Genomic DNA, 23,479 nt, shown 5'->3' with positions numbered 1-23,479 from the left:
TAGCTTTAAAATTACTGGTAAAGTAATATCAGAAATGTCTTAAGAATTGCCAGCATACTTTTTTTGTTTATATTTATTAATCAGGCAATTTCAACTTATCCCTGCCAAACACTATAAAATGTCAAAATTTGGCAGAGAGGTTACAAAACTATAAACCTAGCCCCAAACAGAATGATTGTTGCTTATGCAGTTTTTAATAAATAAGATATTGATATTGGTTTAATGAAAATAGCTGCAGCTTAAATTTTCTAAGATTACCATAACTTCCAATCTTGTGACGTTAGGCAGCCTATTCCACAGGCAGGAAGGAAGTTTGTTTTGGAAAGGACTGCTATTGTCTTTGTTTCAAAGCTAAACAATAAATTAAGCAAGATGGAGTCAGTTAGGTCATATCCTTTTTACTGCCTCAGTTATATTTTCGCAATGGCAGTTTCATAACTTTAAATCATGAGCATTGCAGTTTTCATAACTAATCTAGGTGAACAATTAAAATAGTTAGGTAAGGGATAAATACTTGTATAAAAGTTATCATAATTTAGAATATAAAGTTATGTTAATTTAATAATAGATATTTCATTATGTGGGTATTTTCCAATAAATATATATTAGAGAAAAACAGTCTTGCTAAAAAAAAGTGTGTCCTTTTTAAATAAAGATAAACAAATCTTGTCTAATTCAAAGCTTATCTAAAGGTTATGTATAACACAATTTAAAAAGAACAAGGAAACAAAAAAAGGATGTAAAGAAAGTTATAAAAATAAAGAGGTTTTTTTTGTGGTAAGACAGCTTAAAGAGAAATAATATGGTAAATTTCGTCCTAAAATAAAATGACTGGTTGTTTAAGAAAGGAGAGGTGTTCAGGACAAGCCAGAAAGTCCAAGCATGTCATTAATAGTCAGTGGAAGTCACAATAAAGATTTAATTTTTAAAAACCAAAACTTTAATATGATCAAGTTGTCACATTATTATTAAGTTTTGGTTTGCTTAGGAAAAACACTGAGAGAAATTTTTTTAAAATAAAGTCATTATATCCATGGATCTTCCTGTATGTGCTTTTAGAGTCCTTGTGACGTTAAATTACAGGGCTTTGACTCCAGGGTCTAAAAAGGACACCAAGTCCTACTAAATCGTAAACACTAACAGCAATTAAAGCCTCATCTTCAGGCCCCACAGCAGACTCCAATCAAAATGAAATGCATTCCTGGCCAGCACAGGAACTCACACCTGTAATCCTAGTACCTTGGGAGGCTGAGCAGGTGGTTCACCTGAAGTCAGGAGTTCCAGACCAGCCTGACCAACATGGTGAAGCCCCATCTCTACTAAAAATACAAAAAATTAGCTGGGCATGGTGGCACATGCCTGTAGTCCCAGCTACTTGGGAGGCTGAGGCATGAGAATCACTTGAACCCATTCAGCAGAAGCTGCAGTGAGCCAAGATCATGTCACTGCACTCCAGCACCCCAGTTTGGGTGACAGAGTGAAACTCTGTCTCAATAAAAAATAAATAAATAAATAAATAAAATGCATTTTTGAGACATAGGGCCAGAAATTAAAGTCATTCAACTCCTCAAGGCCACGTGACTATTGAGGAAGAGGTGGGCATGTGAGATTGCAAGTGACATTAAGAGACAAAATAAGTTCAGTTTCTCTATAAATTAATCATGAACATCAAAGGCACAATGATTCAAGACCAGCATATGGACTCCTGTGTCAGATTAACAAGGTTTTCTTGAAGCATTAACTAACTCCTTAATAAAGATCATAAAGGTTATAAAAGGCTTATGGAAGTTATATTTTATGGTCAAGATTAAATTTTATAGATTGCTTACAAAATTTTGAAAACAAATTTAATTGGCTTCATGCTGTTTTTATTAAGGCTTCTTATTTGGAAAATTAAGTCTCCTCTCTTAAAGAATGAAACATTTTCTTTTTTTAAAAAAAGTTCTTGAGTTATCACTTTGGTTAAATGAATGCTTTTACAATGACCTGTAATCCTATTTCATAATATCAGATGTTTTAAACTTTTGATATTTGATGATCTTTCTAAAATCAAATAATAAATTATGTCTTTTCTGACCTAATTAATCCTTTAAGATATTAGTTTCCCTAAAGTCCAAAAATGACATAATTTGGCTTACTTGGTATAAAAATTATACAGGAAGCATTGTCAAATATGAAATTGTGTTTAGTTTTCATTGGGCTGTATATAAATGTTATTGGTATGTGTTCCAGAATTAATGGAAAGGCCTGTAATTCTGATATGACTTAGTGTACATTATCAATAATAATCATAATCGTTATGTTAAAATGATTGTGTACCATCAAGGTAACAAATTTCCTTGTCAATTGTGTCTTTGACTATGTCTGCTCTAGAAACTTTTTTCATCCAAGGACAATTGTTCTCATGTATTGGTCCTTGTTAGAAGGTGTTTTTATAATCAGCTATAAAACTCTAACAGGTGCCCTTAAATGCAGGTTTCTGATAACTTTGGAGATTGTAACATCAGAAAAGAGGAAAAACTTTCAGGACTCATGGAGAGCTAAAATGTTCACGAGTATTAAGCAGGACAAGAATTAACTGCATGGACTCAAATAATCTTTTGACTTTTACTTAAAATGTTTGCTGATCCTTTGTTTTGTTTTTCAGAGTCTTAAAAGTTTTATTTTGAGCTACTGACAGCTTTTAACAATTTAGTATACTCCTATGAACAAAATGTGGAGCTTACTCAATTCTCTCTGCCTGATTTCTTCAGAATTTGGAAACTATTTGTGAGTATTCTTAACTTGTGGTGATACAGTTATTTGCATAAGTGCAATAATACTCTGTTTTCATTTGTAACAGGACACAATTGGAGAAACTGGTTATTTTACCAAGGCTTTTACTGGAATGGTGTGCTTTCCTTTAAGGACTCAAACTTGGCTTATGAAACCAATAATGTCCTTGGAAAAACTGACCTCATATTTTGTGTACAGAGTCTCTGTAAAGGGTTTCTGACCCGTGGTAAGTAAAGAATGTCACTTTCTGACAGGCCCAGAAGCTCCAGGTTTACCTTGGAACCTCAAGTGGAGAGGAAATTCACCCAACTCATAGATACTTGATGGCACAAATCCATGGCTGGACTCGGCTTTTAAAAAGTCTTATCTGAGATTCCTTCTATGGAACAAAGTTCCACCAAAGGCAATTTAAAAGCCTATGTAAAAAATAACTATTCTTGCTGCACTGTATACAAATAATTTGACAAAATAAAATAAACTAGTCCTAATATGTTTTGTCTTTAGCAAAAATGTGAAGTTTTATGTCCTAATTAATCCTATAATTAGGATTAGAGAAGTGAGAAAAATTATGTTTCCAAAACTATAGTACACCTGTTGTTAGATTCTAGTCTTGTCCAGTGTTTTCAGTTTTATTGTTTTCTACAGTTTGGACCAAATTCTGATTTTTCTTGGCTACAAGCCTTCAAAATAGTGTTTTCAATTTTTTCTTTTTTTTCCCCATTTTTCCTAATTTGGAGTCCCTGAAAACTAAGCTGTGCTTTCTCAAAGTCCTGCAAACTGAAGCCTGTCAACTTAAACTTTAGAAGAAAGTAACAGTAACCTATTTGCATACATAGCCACTTTTCATACCTATCTGCTGATGTACAGACTTCAAAGTAATGTGGACAATATGAATTTTTCCAGGATTATTCTTTTGTTTGTTGTTGTTTTCTCCCTTCCTCCCCTATTTTCTCTTCATAGAACATGAGACTTTGCAATCTTCTAAAAATAAACTTTTGGGACTTACCCATCTAGTAACCATGAGAAAATCAGATGAAAACTGAGACCAGAGACTCATGTTCTCCTAAAATGCTTTCTCCTAAAGACTTTTTTTAAAGGGAGTGGGGGAATGGGAAAGGAGATTATCTCCGGCCCCTTAAAACTGGGAGCTGCCTCCCATTCTATTCAAAGTTATTCCTTTGCTCACTGAGACAGATGCTTATTCTGCTTGCCTCCTTTGGAAAAGCCAATCAGAAATTCAAAAAAAATGCAACCATTTGTCTCTCACCTACCTATGATCTTGAAGCCTCTTCCCTGCTTCGAGTTATCCCCACCTTTCTGGATGGAACCAATGTACATCTTAGGTATAATTGATGTCTCATGTCTTCCTAAAATGTATAAAATCAAGCTGTGCCTTCACTACCTTGGACTACCTCAGGACTTCCTGAGGCTATGTCACTGGTGCCTGTTCTTAGCTTTGGCAAATAAACCTCCTAAAATGGTTGAGACTTGTCTCATCATTTTTCTCGATTGACAATCATTGCTCAAGACCTCTATAGGTTTCCATGGATCACATTTCATTTTAGATAGGTGCAGGTAAGTATTTACAATTACTGTTAATGATCTTGTTTCCTCTGGCCTTAGCTTCACCTAGATGCCTTTTAGTTGCTTCCTTCTTAGCTGCTTTCTTTGACTCATTTGCTTAAAAAATCATTTGGCCCTCTTCATTTTGCAATTAAAATCCCTGCCTTTATGTAAAATTCAAATTCATTTTCCCATAAGAGTGAAGATTTACACTATTTCTTTAACACTAATGTTCTTTTTAATAAATCTTAGGTCAGATGAAGAAATTTAAGACTAAACTTCTGGTGACTTTGTCATTAGTTGTAATTTTAGGCTATAAGGAGAAGGAACAGGCTTAAGAGTATAAAGAATATAGTCTATGAATGAGTCAACTGCATATGTAATTACATATAATAAACATACTAAATATTCTATTTGTAATTCAAAACTCTATTTCTCCTGGCCCTTTTGTAACCCTCTAAGAAACACTTAACTATCTAGTCTGGAGAAATATCTCAATGTTATTTACTTATGGAACATTGCATTGAATTTGTAGATTTTCATTGCATTCTAAAAATATTTGGAAAATTCTAGTTTGTAAAAATTGATAATATAATGTTCGAACTGACCTTATGGCTAATATTTGAATGACTCAAAAGTATTAATCAAATACATTACAAGTATAGGTAGGTACATGCATTAAGGTTTGCAGTGTTATGTTTGGACATAAAGAAAAATATTTTGAATGGGATACAAAAGGAAGTTATGAAGAGAATATTACTGGAAATTCTTTAAAAGTAGCCAATGGCATGATTCACTTGGATTGGGAGGTGAATGCAGGAACACCAAGTTTGTTTTTCATCTTGGTCATTAATTGTATAATTTTTGGATACTTAATCTATCAGCATTTTAGAATCCTCTTTTATAAAACCATAATAATGAAGTACAATGCCTTTAAATGTGTAATACTAGAAGTGGTTATGTAAGACAAAAGGTCAGAATTAACTAATCTTGGGTGGGAGCTATACCCCGAAACCTTGAAGAAAACACCACTGCATTTCTTAGGTGTTTGAACATCTGCCTCCCAGAGCTAAACACTTAGAACTTATTAGGTCAATTACAACTTTCCAAAAGCTGGGCTTGTACAAAATCTATTCACATAATATTCCTTATATAACCAGGATGTTTTCCATCACTTTTCCAGATGTACATTCTATAGTTTGTTAAATGTGTATGTAGAGTTTCTTTCTAAAACATGTTGTCATATTTACAATAACATATTTCTAAAATTATTGTTAAATGAAAAGAGTTCTCTTAAAATAGCTACATACATTGCAACTTAGAATCTCTGGGTTTCATTATTTTGTGGCATGAACATTCCCTGGAGTCAATAATTTAAGTCAATAAAAATCTCCAGTTTATGCCTCAAAATTTTGCCTGTTTAATTTCTAAGCCAATAGTTATATAAAATCCATAGGAGTCTAGATTAAATTAACAAAAACTGAAATAATATCCAATGTGTGGGAGCTCTGATATGGACCAATAGTCTGATCAAATTTTTGGAACCCCCACCCATTCTTGTTTGTCTTGAACCTGGAGAAAATTCAGTACCTGATTCACACTGAAGAGCAAGCTCAAGCCTCTTCCAGAGACACTCACTTTTCTCTTTGCTTGGATAGTTTCACCATGATTAAAAGTAAAACAATTTCCATATTCAGTGAAGACATGTCCAAAATCCTCCAATATGTAAATGAACCAAAAAAAAATCATCAATTTGATATTTTTGTCACTTCTGAAGTTTGCTATAACTTTTTTTTAAAAAAAGCACAAATATCTAACAAGACTGCAGAAGTATCAGAGAGAATAGTCTGATTTATATGTGTTTTCAATGATAGTTTTTTTTTTGGCAATATACATTTATCAACTTGCATGTGATTATTTAAAGGACACATTTTTATATAAAATTAAGCATGTGTTTAAAACGTTTTTAAAAATTACTTTTTTTATATTTTCCTGAAGATGTATGGAAATGTGTTTTTACCTGTGGAGCACTACTACAGCATCCTTTCTTGGAGGAGCTACGCCTTCTGTAACCTGTATGGTCACAGTGTGGCAGTCAATCACATGACCCTGCTCCTTTGGCCCTCTTTTTCCAGCCACTACAGAGTTGTGCATGGGACACAAGCTGGGCCAAGCTTAAACCTCACCTTCTTGCCTCAGTGATTGGTTCAAGAATTGATATGTGGGCCGGGCGCGGTGGCTCAAGCCTGTAATCCTAGCACTTTGGGAGGCCGAGACGGGCGGATCACGAGGTCAGGAGATCAAGACCATCCTGGCTAACACGGTGAAACCCCGTCTCTACTAAAAAAAAAATACAAAAATCTAGCTGGGCGAGGTCGCGGGTGCCTGTAGTCCCAGCTACTCGGGAGGCTGAGGCAGGAGAATGGCGTAAACGCGGGAGGAGGAGCTTGCAGTGAGCTGAGATCCGGCCACTGCACTCCAGCCTGGGCGACAGAGCGAGACTCCATCTCAAAAAAAAAAAAAAAAAGAATTTATATGTGTCCCAAGTAGAGCTAATCAGAGTGTTCGGTGAGATTAAGTGGATACTGGAGTGCTAAACTCTGATCATGAAAGTCTAGGGGCAGTCAGCAGCCATTTTGGTGAGATGGGGAGAACTCATACAGAAAGAAGCCAATCAGAATTATGAGAAGGAAACAAAGGCAGAATCTTAAAGACAGTCTTGGAGACCATTGGTTCAGCATTTTTCTGAAGCCAGACCTACTGTTGGAGTTCCCGCTTAGTTAAGCCAACTCATTACTTTTAGTCTTCAATCTACTAGAATAGAAATGGGTTTCTGTAATATGCAACTGAAAAATTTCTCTAACACGAAATTTCTTGGTGGCGAGTTAAACATGTTGGTGAATAAAAACAGCATAAGAGAGCTTACTTTCCAAGTTAAGAGTTTAGGTCAGAAACTCACCTCTGTGAAATGTCTTCAGGCATTTTTTCTGCTTACTGTGTGCTAAAGTGGCCTACCAAAAACATAAGAAATTGTATCCAAGAACCAAGAATTTGTGTTTACTTAGACTCCCCTAACAACACAGGCTACGGAATACTGATACAGGAAATATGGCATCAAATTGCCTATGTAGTTGTTTATTAATAGATTGTAGATATATCTAGTACTTTATCTGAAATGTAGATTAACTTTATAAACAATAACGGGATTTTGTATTTGTTATGTATTTGTTTTCTATTTGTTATGAGTGTATATTATATAATATACAATATATGATCGTTATTGTTATATATAATATATAATAATAATGCATAAATTTTTTATAGTTAAACTCTGGGATCCTCTTATTTTCTATAGTCTCTAATGCAATACCATAAGCATATAAGCAGAGTGATGGATATTTGGTGATTATAAAAATACTATGTTGGAATAGGTTGTTTGCTGGTGAACGGAAAAAATTAAAATATCCTCTTGTGTTAAATTGTTTTTCTTTTGGAAGGACTATACTACAAGAAAGACAATCAAGTTTTCTCTTTTCTATCTTTCCTTATCTAACTGCTTGAAAGAGGAAATTTGTCTCATGTGTATTCCATACCCCCGATATCATAAGGCTGAGCTAATGAAATAGAATCTGTAAGGAAATTTGGATTGATTCACCATGGGAGTAAATGCCGTGGAAGCTCAATGTGAAACAGTGCAGTAAAGGAACTTATCACTTTGATTATATTTAAAGAATAGAAAATCGTTACCTTTGGGCTACATGGCTTTCCAAAAAAATCACAGTCCAACAAAGTGCTGTTGTCGAGATAAAAACCTTTGTTCCTGATAAATTCTGCAATGCTGAAGTTTTGGTGACTTGCAGCAAAATCAGTAGCCTCTGCAGAACCAGTGGAATTGGCAGTAATTTCTCGAAGATGGAGGACTTTGGATACAATGTGCCATAAGAAAAAAATAACACCAAATTTGGCTACAGCATCAGTTTGGAACCTATTAGCAGGAATGAAGGCCATAGTTAGAATAATGAAAACGTATAATTATCTAGAAGAGAGATACCAACATCTGGATTCTATTAGCTTTTTCTTACCTCCTACACTCTCCCTTATTTGCAAAACATTTAAGCAAAATTTGATTCCTAAGAAGTCTTTGACCCATTGTGCAATTAATCTTTTATTTGCACATGTAGTTTCGTTTACCTAGAATATACCCCAGACCTTGATCTGGATTACACCTAATGGATCTTCAAGATTCAATTTAAAGGAAGAGATGGGAATGTATAGTTGTTAAAAATGCATTTAGGAGCCAGATTTCCTGTGTGTGGCCTTGTCCTGTGTCAGCTTAGCTAAATTAGAACTGCATTTCCCAGCATTCCCATCCTTGTATATATACGAATTTCACTGTCGTGCAGGAGCTGTGGTAGCTCACCCACACTGCAATCCATCTGCTGACTCAACTTGCTGGTGTTGGGCAGCAGCCGGGACCACAGCTCCTCCAGCTCCTTTGTGACCTCTTCCTTCAGCTTCTTCAAATACTGGGTTAGGTAAGAGTGCAACCTGGTAAAGATGACAGCTATCCTGCAGGTCATTCACACCATCAAGATTGGAGGTAGTGAAAAAGAGACCTACATTTTGAGCTTGTATTTGTTTCCTCGACTTCATATCCATTTTCCCTTCCTGCTGGCCCTGCTTACTTCAGCCCCAGCACTAGTTACAGGCGAAAGACTGTACAAAGACTGCTTAACCAGCTCCTGCAACGAAGTGGGACTTAATCCCTAGAAGAAAGCCCTTTATTCTGTCATTCATGGTGATCCTGTTTCTCCAGTTAGGTTCTAATTGTTACAGTCGTTTAATGGTATGACTTAGCTAATTTTTTTCATTTCCCTGTGACTTAAGTTTACTCTCTTGTAAAATCTGTATATATTAATATAACCTACCTCAAAGTGTTGTTTTAATGATTACATTAATTGTTCTTAAAATTTTTAGATAGCTGCCTGGAATATAGTGAGTGTTAGGTATGCACTTATTAAATAAATGATTCATTCTGGCCACCAAAGCAGAAGTAATCTATTTAACTTAACAACTGTATCACTTTCCAATTCTCTTATCTTGTGGGGCAATTTTGTTTTGCATTCCATATGGTTCTTTATTTGCATGCCTTCCATTCCTTTACAAACATGATCAGGACTTTCATATTTTGGATATTATAAATTTTGAAACTGAACAAATGTTCTCTCTTTAAATTGACTGCTAAAAGCGTAGAACAGAATGTATATTCCACTCTTGGTAAGTATATGGGGTATGTGGTTTGTATGTTATACCTGAACCTCTTTTGTATCCCAGATTTTATTTCTATTTTCCTTTATATTATATATCTTATTTAATAATATAGAATTAGTAATATATGTGTGTATATAAGTAACATATAAAGAGAGAAGAAAATAAAATATTTACTCTAAAATATATTTTTTGACATATTTTGAAATGGCTGCTACAGGGTCAGCTAACGGAAGTGACCTTGCAAAGCTGTCTTTTATGTGGAAAGTTTGCATCTGTAGAAAACGTCCATTAATGCAGCCAGGCCTCCTCTTGCTAGGCATTTGCTAGGTATAGGAGATATTGAGATTCTGACACCTTTAAAAGTCTAAAAAGAAACACTTGCCATCTTGTCTCTCTGAAGAAGTCATCATCTATACAACAAGGTCACCTTTGCTAGGCAAGCCTCTTCCTTTCTCCCTACTATAACCTGTATAACCTGTCTTGCTGTTAAAACCCGCTTTCAGTAATGTTCTGAGCCCACATCCTTTCTGTAATGTCATGATGATAAATAAGCCTCTGTATCTGGTTGGGATGTTGGGCTTTATTCTGAAGGCTCATGTGTATACACATTAAATATCATTGTAAGCCTTTTCTTCTGTTAATCAATCTGCCTCATGTCACTGATTTTTCAGCATATCTTTAGGGGACCAACACCCATGACCCCCACAATATATACATATAATTTTTCTTTCAAATTCAGGCTATATTGAATCCTTTCTCAGTCAAGGTAGGGCATACACAAAACACAAAAATGGAGAAACAACCTCAAGCCAACATTACATACTCTTTAAGTGATGAAAACTGTTTCCATAGTCAATATCTAATATTGTAGCTTACTAAACTGGCTCTGATCCTTGCAAAGCTACCCCAGGTCCTAAAACTCTGTAAATATCCTCCTCAGACTTCCTGATTCCAAGGTCGTCTGTCATGGTGGTGGTCTGTCTAACTACAGTACATCTAATAACCTTGCTTTTCTTGGTCAAAAGTATTTCTTGGATCATTAAGGAATTAAGAGTTTACATCAGCAACAGATTTTGGCAGAAGGATGGTGTAAACCCTGTATTGAGAGATAGACCTCCAAGCTACTACATGTTTCCAACTCCCAGTGATGGACAGGTTCCCAGCAATCTGCTCCAAAGCCCTACAACTGTGAAATCCTGCACAGTCAGAGCCAGCACTCCCTGCCACATATTCATTGGATTATATTCAAAATCATTATGCAGAGAAGTAAAGAAATTACTATACATATAGGAGGAATGAATACAATCAACCAAAAGGTTAAATAGGAGGACATCTTAAAATATTTTAAGGTTTTTTATTATACTAATATTTGAGACCATGAGAGTAATTTATATAAATTAATTAAATTTAATAAATAAAGCCTAACCATATTAAGCCAAGGAAGAAAATTTTTTTGTGAGAAATATTGTTTTGCATAAAACAAAATGTTTTGCACTGAGTTTATTTTCAATTTTGTTTTATTTCTTGAGACAAGGTCTCAATTTGTTGCCCAGGCTGTAGTGCAGAGGCATGAACATGGTTCATTGTAGCCTCGACCTTCTGGGCTCAAACAATCCTCCCACTTCAGCCCCCCACGTAGTTGGGACTACAGGTGTGCACCACCATGCCCAGATAATTTTGTATTCTTTTTTTTAGAGACAGAGTTTTATCATGTTGCCCAGTCTGGTCTCAAACTCCTGAGCTCAAGCAATCCGCCTACCTTGGCCTCCCAAAGTGCTGGGATTATAGGCATTAGTCACTGCATCTGGCTTATTTTCAATTTTAATTTGAACTTTAAAACTCTTCCAAGCTTTCCTTTCAAAACCTTGCTTAGCTAGAATTTGCTTTACTCTTTAGTTTAACACAACTGGTAAAGAGCCTAGTAGAAGAAAATAACACTAAAAGTATCTTAATTTGTTTGAACAATTTAACATCTGGTAACCAGTTATTAAATCTGTCCTTCTCATGTATATCAATGGTTCTAAATGTACTTCCCCAAATTATGTGACCCAAATGATTAAGTTTCATCTAAAATCCAAGTTGATGCCTGACTCAGGTCTTATTTGAGTCCTGCCAAAACAGACCCATTTCTGTACATTTTACAGTTAATTTTATGGAGAAGGAAAATGAGGAACAATGTCTGCCTTTTGTATTCTTCTTTGAGCAAATTTTAACATCTTACCTTTCTCTGATTAACTAATGAAACCTTTGATATATCTTTATATTTGTATGAGAAGCAATGATTTTACTTTTGGTTAAAATCCTTGAGCAATTTTTTCACAAAGAATCACAGTGATTATAAACATGAAGACCCAGTACATGAGTTCTCATAAACAATGGATCAAATAGCATCAGTAGTCACTACATCCAATAATTATTTCTGATTTTAGTGGAAGAAAATAAAATTCTGAAGTTTTTACCAAAGGAATAGAAATTTTTGATGAATTTTGTGATAAACATATTTNTACACAAAACACAAAAATGGAGAAACAACCTCAAGCCAACATTACATACTCTTTAAGTGATGAAAAACTGTCTCCATAGTCAATATCTAATATTGTAGCTTACTAAACTGGCTCTGATCCTTGCAAAGCTACCCCAGGTCCTAAAACTCTGTAAATATCCTCCTCAGACTTCCTGATTCCAAGGTCGTCTGTCATGGTGGTGGTCTGTCTAACTACAGTACATCTAATAACCTTGCTTTTCTTGGTCAAAAGTATTTCTTGGATCATTAAGGAATTAAGAGTTTACATCAGCAACAGATTTTGGCAGAAGGATGGTGTAAACCCTGTATTGAGAGATAGACCTCCAAGCTACTACATGTTTCCAACTCCCAGTGATGGACAGGTTCCCAGCAATCTGCTCCAAAGCCCTACAACTGTGAAATCCTGCACAGTCAGAGCCAGCACTCCCTGCCACATATTCATTGGATTATATTCAAAATCATTATGCAGAGAAGTAAAGAAATTACTATACATATAGGAGGAATGAATACAATCAACCAAAAGGTTAAATAGGAGGACATCTTAAAATATTTTTAAGGTTTTTTATTATACTAATATTTGAGACCATGAGAGTAATTTATATAAATTAATTAAATTTAATAAATAAAGCCTAACCATATTAAGCCAAGGAAGAAAATTTTTTTGTGAGAAATATTGTTTTGCATAAAACAAAAATGTTTTGCACTGAGTTTATTTTCAATTTTGTTTTATTTCTTGAGACAAGGTCTCAATTTGTTGCCCAGGCTGTAGTGCAGAGGCATGAACATGGTTCATTGTAGCCTCGACCTTCTGGGCTCAAACAATCCTCCCACTTCAGCCCCCCACGTAGTTGGGACTACAGGTGTGCACCACCATGCCCAGATAATTTTTGTATTCTTTTTTTTAGAGACAGAGTTTTATCATGTTGCCCAGTCTGGTCTCAAACTCCTGAGCTCAAGCAATCCGCCTACCTTGGCCTCCCAAAGTGCTGGGATTATAGGCATTAGTCACTGCATCTGGCTTATTTTCAATTTTAATTTGAACTTTAAAACTCTTCCAAGCTTTCCTTTCAAAAACCTTGCTTAGCTAGAATTTGCTTTACTCTTTAGTTTAACACAACTGGTAAAGAGCCTAGTAGAAGAAAATAACACTAAAAGTATCTTAATTTGTTTGAACAATTTAACATCTGGTAACCAGTTATTAAATCTGTCCTTCTCATGTATATCAATGGTTCTAAATGTACTTCCCCAAATTATGTGACCCAAATGATTAAGTTTCATCTAAAATCCAAGTTGATGCCTGACTCAGGTCTTATTTGAGTCCTGCCAAAACAGACCCATTTCTGTACATTTTACAGTTAATTTTATGGAGAAGGAAAATGAGGAACAATGTCTGCCTTTTGTATTCTTCTTTGAGCAAATTTTAACATCTTACCTTTCTCTGATTAACTAATGAAACCTTTGATATATCTTTATATTTGTATGAGAAGCAATGATTTTACTTTTGGTTAAAAATCCTTGAGCAATTTTTTCACAAAGAATCACAGTGATTATAAACATGAAGACCCAGTACATGAGTTCTCATAAACAATGGATCAAATAGCATCAGTAGTCACTACATCCAATAATTATTTCTGATTTTAGTGGAAGAAAATAAAATTCTGAAGTTTTTACCAAAGGAATAGAAATTTTTGATGAATTTTGTGATAAACATATTTTAGTGAAAATTTCAGACACAAAGACATTTGAAAAGCACTAGAACTGATACCAAAGAACCAAGTCACAAATATTATTAAAATTTCTGGAATTTTTTGTGAAATGTGACTTTTTATTAATTTCTGCCAATTTTATTCTTAGGAGTTTGCCTTTCTGTATAACCATTGCTTCGTGTGAAAGAAACTTTTCAAAATTAAAATTAATAAGTATTCTTTAATCAACTACAAGTAAAACTAGATTAATATGGCTGTGCTATGGAACATGAATACATGGATAAAATTAATTTTGATGAAATCATTGACAAATATTTATAAAGAAAGGCTAAAAAATGGAAATGCAATGCTATTATTCATTTCTGTGTAAAACTAAAGAAAATATCTGAGGGGAGCCCCAATCATTTTAGAGGTTTATTTTGCCAAGTTTGAGGATGAGCCTGGGGAAAAGAAAAAATCACAGAAATATCTGTGATCCATGATTTTTCCAAACAGGATTTGGGGACACAATATTTAAAGTGGAAAGAGTGGGCAGTAGGGGAAAAGGTAAGAACAAAAGGGGAAGGTAGATAATGGAGGCAAGCAGTTGCATTCTTTTGAAGCTTTGATCAATTTCACTGAATTTACATTTTACCTGTGAAAAGAGTGGGTAGTGGAATAGTCAACTATGTATTTGTCTGGTGCTCAGTGAATCTTCATTTTTATATAGGATAAAATAAACATAGAGTAGAGGAAGAAGTCAAATATGCATTTGCCTCAGGTGAGTAGAGGGATGACTTCTAGTTCTATCTTTGTCTTGTACCTGTGAAGATAAGCTGTTGATTTATATTCTCAGGGTGAAATTCAGTACAATTTCATTTTATGATAAGGATCTTGGGACCCACAGGATATTTCCTGTGAGAAAATTGTAATAGAGGGCCCCTGAGAAGGTATGGGCCTTCTATCTTTGTGGTTATCTGTTTAGGAATAAAATGGAAAGCGGTTGTGTGTGACGCAGTTCCCAAGCTTAACTTTTCCCTTTGACATAGTGAGTTGGGGGTCCTGAGATTTTATTTTACTTTCATAACTGGAACAGATTTTAAAACCTATTTTAAAAAAATATATATATATGTCAGTGTCCAAAAGTATTAATGCATTACTTTTCTTATTTTGTATTATTTTATTTTTTAACATTTTATTGACTTGAATATACATAGGTCACTTTCATTATTTGTTTGATTTCATGACTATTACCAAAAATGATTTTGTCACATAGAGGAGGGAAGTATTATAAAGTGATCTCTGACATACACTTGGTACAGGCTCCTGGTACCCATTGTGAAAAGTAAATCCTTTCTGATAATCCAAAGTCATTTGTCAATTTCCTCATCTCAGGTGTCCATTTTCTACTCACAAGGTGGTTTAACAAAAAAAGCATAGAAATTGGGCTCTATCAGCAGACTTTTCCAGTTTCTAACTTGGTAAACTCTAAGTAAATTGCAGTGTTAAGCTTTACTTTTTTTTCAATAGAATTAGAGACTATGCAACTTAGAACAATGGCCTTCAAACTAGAATGTGCATATGTCTGAGTGTTCTCCTGCACAGAGAATTTTAAGGAAATAAAAGTTCCCATCCTCTTTTTACAGTGGTTCTTCTCCCATGTATAAAAAAGTGTTAACCTGTCACTCATCAGAAATCTTAACATAGAATGCGCATACTGGTGTGTAACAATCTCAGGGTTCCTAATGTGGACATACAAATTGTATTTTGCTTCAGGGAAAGACTCCTTTAAGAATTAATCGAAGCTCCTAAAATCTGGTCTTGGCCTGTCATACACATATTTGCAGCCAGGGTGAAGCTCTGCATTAGACACAGGGTATTTGACCCTTGCTTAAGACTAAATTGACAGAGTCTTAAGTAGAATAATGAAAGTTGTTATTTTTAATGTAACTAGACTATTTGTTAAGACTTCCAGATTTGGGGTTATTTTAATATAATCCACAGATAAAAATTGTAAATAATTTCTACTGGTGTATTTTAGTCAATAAAGTAGTTAAAATCTTATGAAAATACATGAAATGTTTATTCCTATTACAGTAAATCCTTATCCTATTTTATCTCATAAATATAATGATATATAATACTTATATTTCTGATAATATAATTTGATACAAAATACAATATTTTCATCTCCTAAAATAATGAATAAATTATTTAGGGTTATGGCTAAAATGTAGACATATGCAAGTGCATATGCAAGTTAAATACACAGTTTTTCAAATTTTTTAATATAGCACATTAACTAAAATGTTTGAAGACCATTGCCTCTGAGAACTGAAATTATAGATTTCAGCATTGCTGAGCAATGCTGAGTATAATGTTTAAAGTGGGAATCTGAATTATCTTTCTGTAAAATTGTACTTTGGGAGTTGGAGATATCTTTAATGCCTGTAAACTGATGTTGTTTTAGTTTTTTGTTCCCTAAGGAAGAATAATTTTCTTATAATTAAGAATTTTCCTGTTCTATCATTATAACCTCTAAAATATTAGATCTTTTTTTGTTGGTCTGGATACTTATATCTAACTGAGCTAGGAACAATAATTTTTTCCATTGTCGTCTAACACAAAAGCTATAATCATTGATTTGAGATTTGAGCTATGCAAAATGGATTAGGTTTTCATACTAAAAATTATGAAAGTACTTAGATCATAGGCTATTAAATATTTTAGACATCTTTTATTTTAATTTAGCTGTTTTCAGTTACAACTTTCCCTATAAGCACTGTTTTAGCTGCATCCCATTAGTTTGGTATGTTGTGTCTTCATTTTCATTCATCTCAAAGTATTTTCTAATTTTCTTTGTGATTTCTTCTTTGATTTCTTTGTTATTTAGGTGTGTATTCTTTAATATTTACATATTTGTGAATATCCCAAATTTATTTTGATTATTGACCTCTAATTTTATTATATTGTGATTGATAAACATATTTGAATACTTTAAAATCTTTTCAACCTATTTTACCCTGTACATGGCCTTGTATATGGTCTGGTCTATTCTAAGAGAATGTGCCACGTGCACATGGGAAGAATGCATATTTTGCTATTGTTGAGTAAATTGTTCTAAGGATGTTTGCAAAGTCTAGTAGATTTATAAGGATGTTCAAGTCTTCTATGTCTTCTGTTTCCTTGTTTATTCTCTGTCAAATTGTTCTATTGATTACTAAAAGTGGGGTATTGAAAAATCTAACTATATAGGTTAACTTATGTCTCCTGATAGATTGATCATGTATTCAACATAAAATGACAATTTTTTATATCAAGTAACATATATTACTTTAAAGTCTATTTTGTCTGAGATAAGGATATCTACTCTAGCTTTCTCATGGTTGACATACTTTTTCCATTACTATACTTTTAACCCATTTTCATCTTCAAATCTGAATTGTCTCTCCTGTACACAGCATACAGCGGGATCTTTCTTAAAAAAGTCCATTCTGATAACCTCTGCCTTTCTGTTGGATTGTCTAATCCATTCTAATTTAATTTCATTAGTAATATAGTTAGATTTGCATCTGCCATTTTACTTTTTGTTTTCTCTGTCTTATGCCTTTTTTCCTAAATATACCTTGACTTGTGGCAAAACTATATCAATCTCTGCTTCTATTTCACATGACTTTTCCCTGCTGTATCTCTGTGTGTTCTCTCCTCTGCCTGTAAGAACTTCAGTCATTGGATTTAGAGCTCACCCTAATGCGGTATAACCTCAACTTATCTAATCATATTTGTAATGACCCAATTTTTAAATATGATTATTCTGAGGTTCCAGTAGACTTGAATTTGAGGAGATACTATTGAAATGTTTCTTTTTTAAAAGAAAAGTTTGCCTTTTAAGATAAATATTTTTTCACCAGTTATGGTTGGTTTTGTAGGGCATAGAATTTATGGACTTCCTTACTTTGTCATTCTGGAAGTAATATCTACATTTTCATTCAGTCAAGAATAACAGCAACCAATCTTTGTTTTTTTTTAGAACACATGCTACTTAAAATAGTATGAGGCAATAGTATTGAAAATCATTTTTGGGGGGAAGAGATTGATTTGTTTTGACTTGTTAGGACCTGGACATGTATCTTGAGTTCTTGAAACATTGACAATCATACAAACAAGCTGTAACATCTACTGTATATTGAGCACCAGTTCTAGAAGTCCCCAGGAATGAAACACAATGGAGTACTTATTGCCTTATCTAATGTAACAACAAATATGTGAAGTAGATGATATTATCTTGTTTTATAAATATAAAAATTGACACTAAGAAGGCTGAGTGACTTCCCTAATAACTAAGTGGTGGGTCTTAAGAAGCCCTCCTTTCTCAGGCAAAAATCCTATGTGTGATATTTCAGGCTTCACCACAGGCAATTACAAAGCATTGCCTGGAAGCCTAGTGGTGGAAAGTTGCCCTCCTCTCAGCAGATTTGGTGTACAGTCAATAGACTGCAGTTTTCTGGAATAGGTTGCAGTCAAGGACTCAAGACAGTGACAGTAGAGCATTGAATCAAGTGTAACCCTCTTCTAAGCTCAGGGCTCTTTGCAGCTGCACTGATCACAGACCCATGGAGTTGGCCTTGCTTCTACTACATTAAATAGCTCATCATATGTACATCAGAACATTTTATATCTTTATGTGTTTGCAAAGTAGTTCCCTCTTCCAGTTCTTCTTCATCTCCACTTAGAAAGCTCTAGTCACCTTTTAAAACCCAGATTTCCATAACACCCACGATGGAGACTATTAATCTGTTCTGTGGGATTTCAGAGCCCTTGCACATTGTTTTATTTTATTGCGCAGTTACCATATTGCACTGTGATTGTTGATATTTCTCTTTTCTGCCAATGAATTAACTTCTAACATGCAGAGATCAAGACTTTTACATTGGGCTGGACGCAGTGGCTCACATCTATAAGTTCAGCACTTTGGGAGGCTGAGGCAGGTGGATCACTTCAGCCTAGGAGTTTGAGAATAGTCTGGGCAATATAGTGAAACTCCCATCTCTTTTACATCTATTTAATGATAGGATTTGGGATGTTACCTAGAACATGATTGTGGAGGGAAGGAAGAAAAGAAGGAAAATAAGTGAAAGAAGAAATGAGTGAATTCTTTGCTCCCTTGAATTTGTGCTTTTAAGTGCAATTTAAGAACTTCAGTGGTTTTACATATGATAATTTCCACATGAGAAAACTCTTTGTCAGTCATCCAAGAAAGATTACACTAGCAAGTTTATAGGAACTAATTATTTTTTAAAAACTAATTTTACCTGTTCAAATTACAAAATGTCACAGCTGGGAACTCCATCTTTTCCACATACTGAACCTCAATGGACGTTGTGGTTGGCCATGTGAAGTAGTTGAGCAAGCGACTGTAGATCTGCCATGTCACGAGTGAGACTGAGCCCAGAACCACCACCAACCAGAGCACCTTGCGAATTTTGCTCTGGTTCTGAACAATATTGTGTATCCCATGAAAGGAAGTGGAGATGGCAAAGTCATGGTCAAACTTCTTTCGTTCAGTGGGAGATAGCAGTGGTTTCTTTGAAAGGCAAAGCTTTATCTTTTCTAAGCGTCCTTAAGGTTTTGCCCATAAAATGATTAAACAAACAAAAAAAAGTAATTAGTTAGGAAACCTTAATGCTATCTGTAAAAAAAAACACAACTCACATAAATTAAAGAGGTGACTCTTTTATGTGTAATTCATAGAAACTAAAAATTCATCTTTTGTCGTATGATTTATTCAGGAATCAAGAAGTATAAGTGTTGACTACATGAGTTTATTGAGAAGATGCTAATGCTATTCATAGAATGGCTATTATTAATGCAAATGTATTAGTGGTATGGTATTAATAGGTGACTTCTAGCTTTAAAACCAATCCATCTTCAAGGGGTTGGTTACAACAACTCATAAACTTTAAATATTAATTCTTATTTTTTAAATGTTCTTTCTCTTTGAAAGTCCTTTGGAAGTCATGAACAAAATCAGGCTTATTCCTCTGAGAGTCATAAGTATGGCTAAAAGTAGTCTGTTCTTAACTAATGTTTGTCCTATGATGGTATAATTTATGGTAAATGTAGCTTTCATTCTTGTATTCTTTAATGTACAACTATTTTATTTTTTGTTGGTTGTTTAGTCAGAATGTTCAGTGTTCAGTTGTAGTGTTAGTTTAGTAATCTATTTTCTACCTCTTCAGGGAATGAATTCATCCTTTCAAGTCTATCAGGAATCAATCAATAATATTTATTGATATTCACTGGTAAGAACCAGGGAAGGTAACACTACATTTTTTTGGCAATATATGATATGTTGAAAATTTTCTTTTGGTTAAATTTCTTTCCATTTTTTCATAGGAGAAGAGGCAAAGAATCCCTCTGTTGAGGGAAAGGTGCAATACAGGTAAGAGCATGAGATGGGCTTCGCAGTGGAAGATCAGGCTTCCAGCCCATTCCTCGCCTCTTATAACCTGCACAACTTTGGCCAAGTTTCTTAGTCTTATACCTTTTCTGTCAAACGGCAGCAATGGTATCTGCCTTATGAGTTTGTTGTATTAAATATGATAATACCTGGAGAGAGCTAAGCACATTATCTAGATCATAATAAGTACTCAAGGGTATTAGCTATTTTTATCATTCTGCTAATTTAGTGGTGATGTAGTAAATAGCAAAATATTCAGGTATTTTAAAAAACTTTAAAAGTGTCTTAAAAAATTAGTTCTTAATGGCTTTATATATATTCATAGTTAGGTGAATTAACTTTTATATGCTTTGCCCAAAATAATACTTTTGGAATATAGGTATTCAACTATCCAGCATTAATTTACTTACAAGAAGTTTAAAGCTCCATTTATTATTAAATCATTATTTAATACAACATAAATAACCAATCAAGTAGCTAAACTTTTTATTCAGTTATAGGACATATGCTATAAAAAGGTGTCTATTAACATTTTCTAAGGGAGTTCATTTCATTCACTTACAAATTATATGATTATTTTACAAATTATGATTATTATTCACTAAGCAGGAGAGCTTGTATTAATATAATTAGCTTGAAGTTGGACTAAAATCTTAGAATAGCACCCTCATTAATGTTGTTTTTAGTATAAAATTAATGAACATGTATCAACTAGCTGGCATAATCCCAGAGAAAAATCAGAAACAAGAAAAAAGTTATTGTTACTAATTAGCAAAATATATTTAAATATGCTCTTTTGTGTATTCTTTAGTCATGACTTGCAAACATATGTGAAGTATTTACTCTGATAAAAGAACAACAGTCTCTGGATAACTTGTACCCTTCCTACAATAGGGATCAAAGCTATTAGAAGGGGAAGACTAATCTAGTAACTAGCTACTGACAAAGTATGACTAGTTGCAAGCATTACTCAAAAACATTTAACTTTCAAGTCCTATCAAAAATCAGCCCATTTAATATAGATCTAATCCTTGACAATTGGTTTGGCCTTTCTAGAGAAATACCAGCTATTTTCTAGTGTTTTAATAGAGTTTTATTATTAGTATTGTTTTAGGTGAATGTATGACTGTCAGGAAGATTAAAATTGGTTTAATAAATGGTCCACTAGTTTGCAAAGCAGAAACTTCTTACTTTCCTGACTGAAGTATATACAGTGTAATTATGACAAGTAGAGCTTGCATTGAGTGCTGATCAACATAGGAGCATTCTGAGGAATATCAAATAAGTTTTGTTACATTTTAAAAATAAAACCTGCAGGCCCACGATAAATAGAAACCAAAAGAAACAAAACAAAACAAATAAAATCAGATTCTAGCATATAGTAATATTTTAAAACTATTTTTGAGTCCCTCATACAAATAACTTTTTTTCTAAGTAACAAACTATTCATTTTTTTAATTTATATTAGTTGTATTGTGTTCAAGTAACATTGGAAATAAAATTTCCCAATGGAGAAAAAAAATCCCTCTTTTCTTACTTCTGGCCTCTGGAAATGAAAATTATTACTGCTCTGAGGAGTTCACTCTTTACTCACCGTTCTCAGCATACACTTTTGATTTTTCTGTCTGCTCCATTTGTGATTTCAGTTAAGCAAGAGTCCTCAGGGTAACCCAATTTTCATCAATAGCAGTATTCATTTTGTGGCCTTTATATAAAATACAGCAGTTGAGGTTGTAAAACATGGAAGCAATTTAAATGTTTGTGTTGCTATGTTTGGCCTCATAAAGCACATAATATGAACCAAAAATGTTGACAGAACCAGGTATGGGCATTTACGAACTGATGAGAAGCTAACCCAGAGTAAAAGGCAAAAAGTATCATTAGGAAACCATTTTCTCACAGTTAAAGGGACAATTCCTATCAAATATCTGTAGTTTAACAGTGGCTCCTCCTGACTAGTTGAAACTCCAATGCCTCACCTGGGAACGTCTTCTTAGCTTTTCTTTTTACCTTTGTCTATATTCAACTTCAAATCAAAATGCAGCTGGAACAAATTTTTTTATGGGAAAGATGTCTTCTCTTGTTGATGTTTCTTTCTTAGTATCAGAGGCTCTTTCTAACAGGAATAATAGCCAATAAATATGACAAAATAAAACACCAAAAAATACCTGCTCAGGAAGCAATGATGACTGAAAACAACAACTTACTAAAACATAAAGGCTAATTATTTTTTATATGAGCACTTCTGGAAAATTGTTAGAATTTATTATATTGAATAATAAACTGAAAAATGTGCCTTATTGTGCATAAATGACACCATCTCTTGACAGAAGTCAGTGATTGCATGTATCTCTACCTAATAGAGCTTGTTAGAGTCACCATTTTATAAGCATGTCACCATTAATCATTAATATGGTTATGTATATTTTGCATATATTTGAAAACTTGTAAACTCAGCACTATCAGTTCAAACTAGTCTTATATGGAGGCCAACTAATTCCAAGTGATGTAAGTAAGGAATCTGGCTAGAGGTCCTCAGTCAACACAGTAAAGATTTCAGGAATAGGATCAATTTCACGATATATGAATTTCTCCATTAAAGAACTCTTCTTTGGGGTTAAATTATGTATTAGTCTGTTCTCACACTGCTGATAAAGACATACTCAAAACTGGGTAATTTAAGAAACTCCTTCTTTGGGTTAAATTTATGTATTAGTCTGTTTCACACTGCCTGATAAAAGACATACTCAAAACTGGGTTAATTAGAAAGAGGTTTAATTGACTCACAGTTTCACATAGCCGGGAAGACTGCACAGTCATGGTGGAAGGTGAAAGAGGAGCCAAGTTAGGTCTAACATGGTGGCAGGCAAGGGAGCTTGTGTAGGGGAACCTCCCCTCATAAAACTATCAGATCTCGTGAGACTTTTTCACTATCATGAGAACAGCATGGGAAAGATCTGCCCCCATGATTCAATTAACTTCCACAGGGTCCCTCCCACAGAACATGGGCATTATGGAAGCTATAACTAAAGATGGAATTTGGGTGGGGACACAACCAAAACATTTCATTCTGCCCCTAGCCCCTGCCAAAACTCATGTCCTCACATTGTTCAAAACAAATCATGCCTTCCCAAAAGTGCCCTGTCTTAACTCATTTCAGCATTAACTCAAAATTTCACAGTCCAAAGGCTTACCTGAGAC

At 34.1% G+C, this 23,479-nt stretch overlaps 1 protein-coding gene across 1 annotated transcript in view; it reads right to left on the bottom strand.

Annotated features, from left to right (window-relative positions):
* The window catches only part of ASIC5 (acid sensing ion channel subunit family member 5), a 37,480-nt gene extending 15,146 nt beyond the window's left edge, over positions 1 to 22,334 (bottom strand). The window contains exons 1-5 of the mRNA XM_017871050.1: positions 22,258 to 22,334; positions 21,873 to 21,983; positions 19,131 to 19,437; positions 8,086 to 8,323; positions 5,929 to 6,054 (exon numbers count right to left, since the gene is read on the bottom strand). Coding sequence (XP_017726539.1) covers positions 5,929 to 6,054; positions 8,086 to 8,323; positions 19,131 to 19,437; positions 21,873 to 21,912 — 711 coding nt within the window. The 5' untranslated portion in view covers positions 21,913 to 21,983; positions 22,258 to 22,334. The remainder of the gene's footprint in view (positions 1 to 5,928; positions 6,055 to 8,085; positions 8,324 to 19,130; positions 19,438 to 21,872; positions 21,984 to 22,257) is intronic.
* Positions 22,335 to 23,479: the final 1,145 nt, after the last annotated feature.

Source organism: Rhinopithecus bieti, unplaced genomic scaffold, assembly GCF_001698545.2.
Source record: "Rhinopithecus bieti isolate Rb0 unplaced genomic scaffold, ASM169854v2 scaffold_3878, whole genome shotgun sequence".
Classification (NCBI taxonomy): Eukaryota; Metazoa; Chordata; class Mammalia; order Primates; family Cercopithecidae; genus Rhinopithecus; species Rhinopithecus bieti.
Note: the sequence above shows the minus strand (reverse complement) of the source record. Positions and strands in the feature narration are given on the sequence as shown.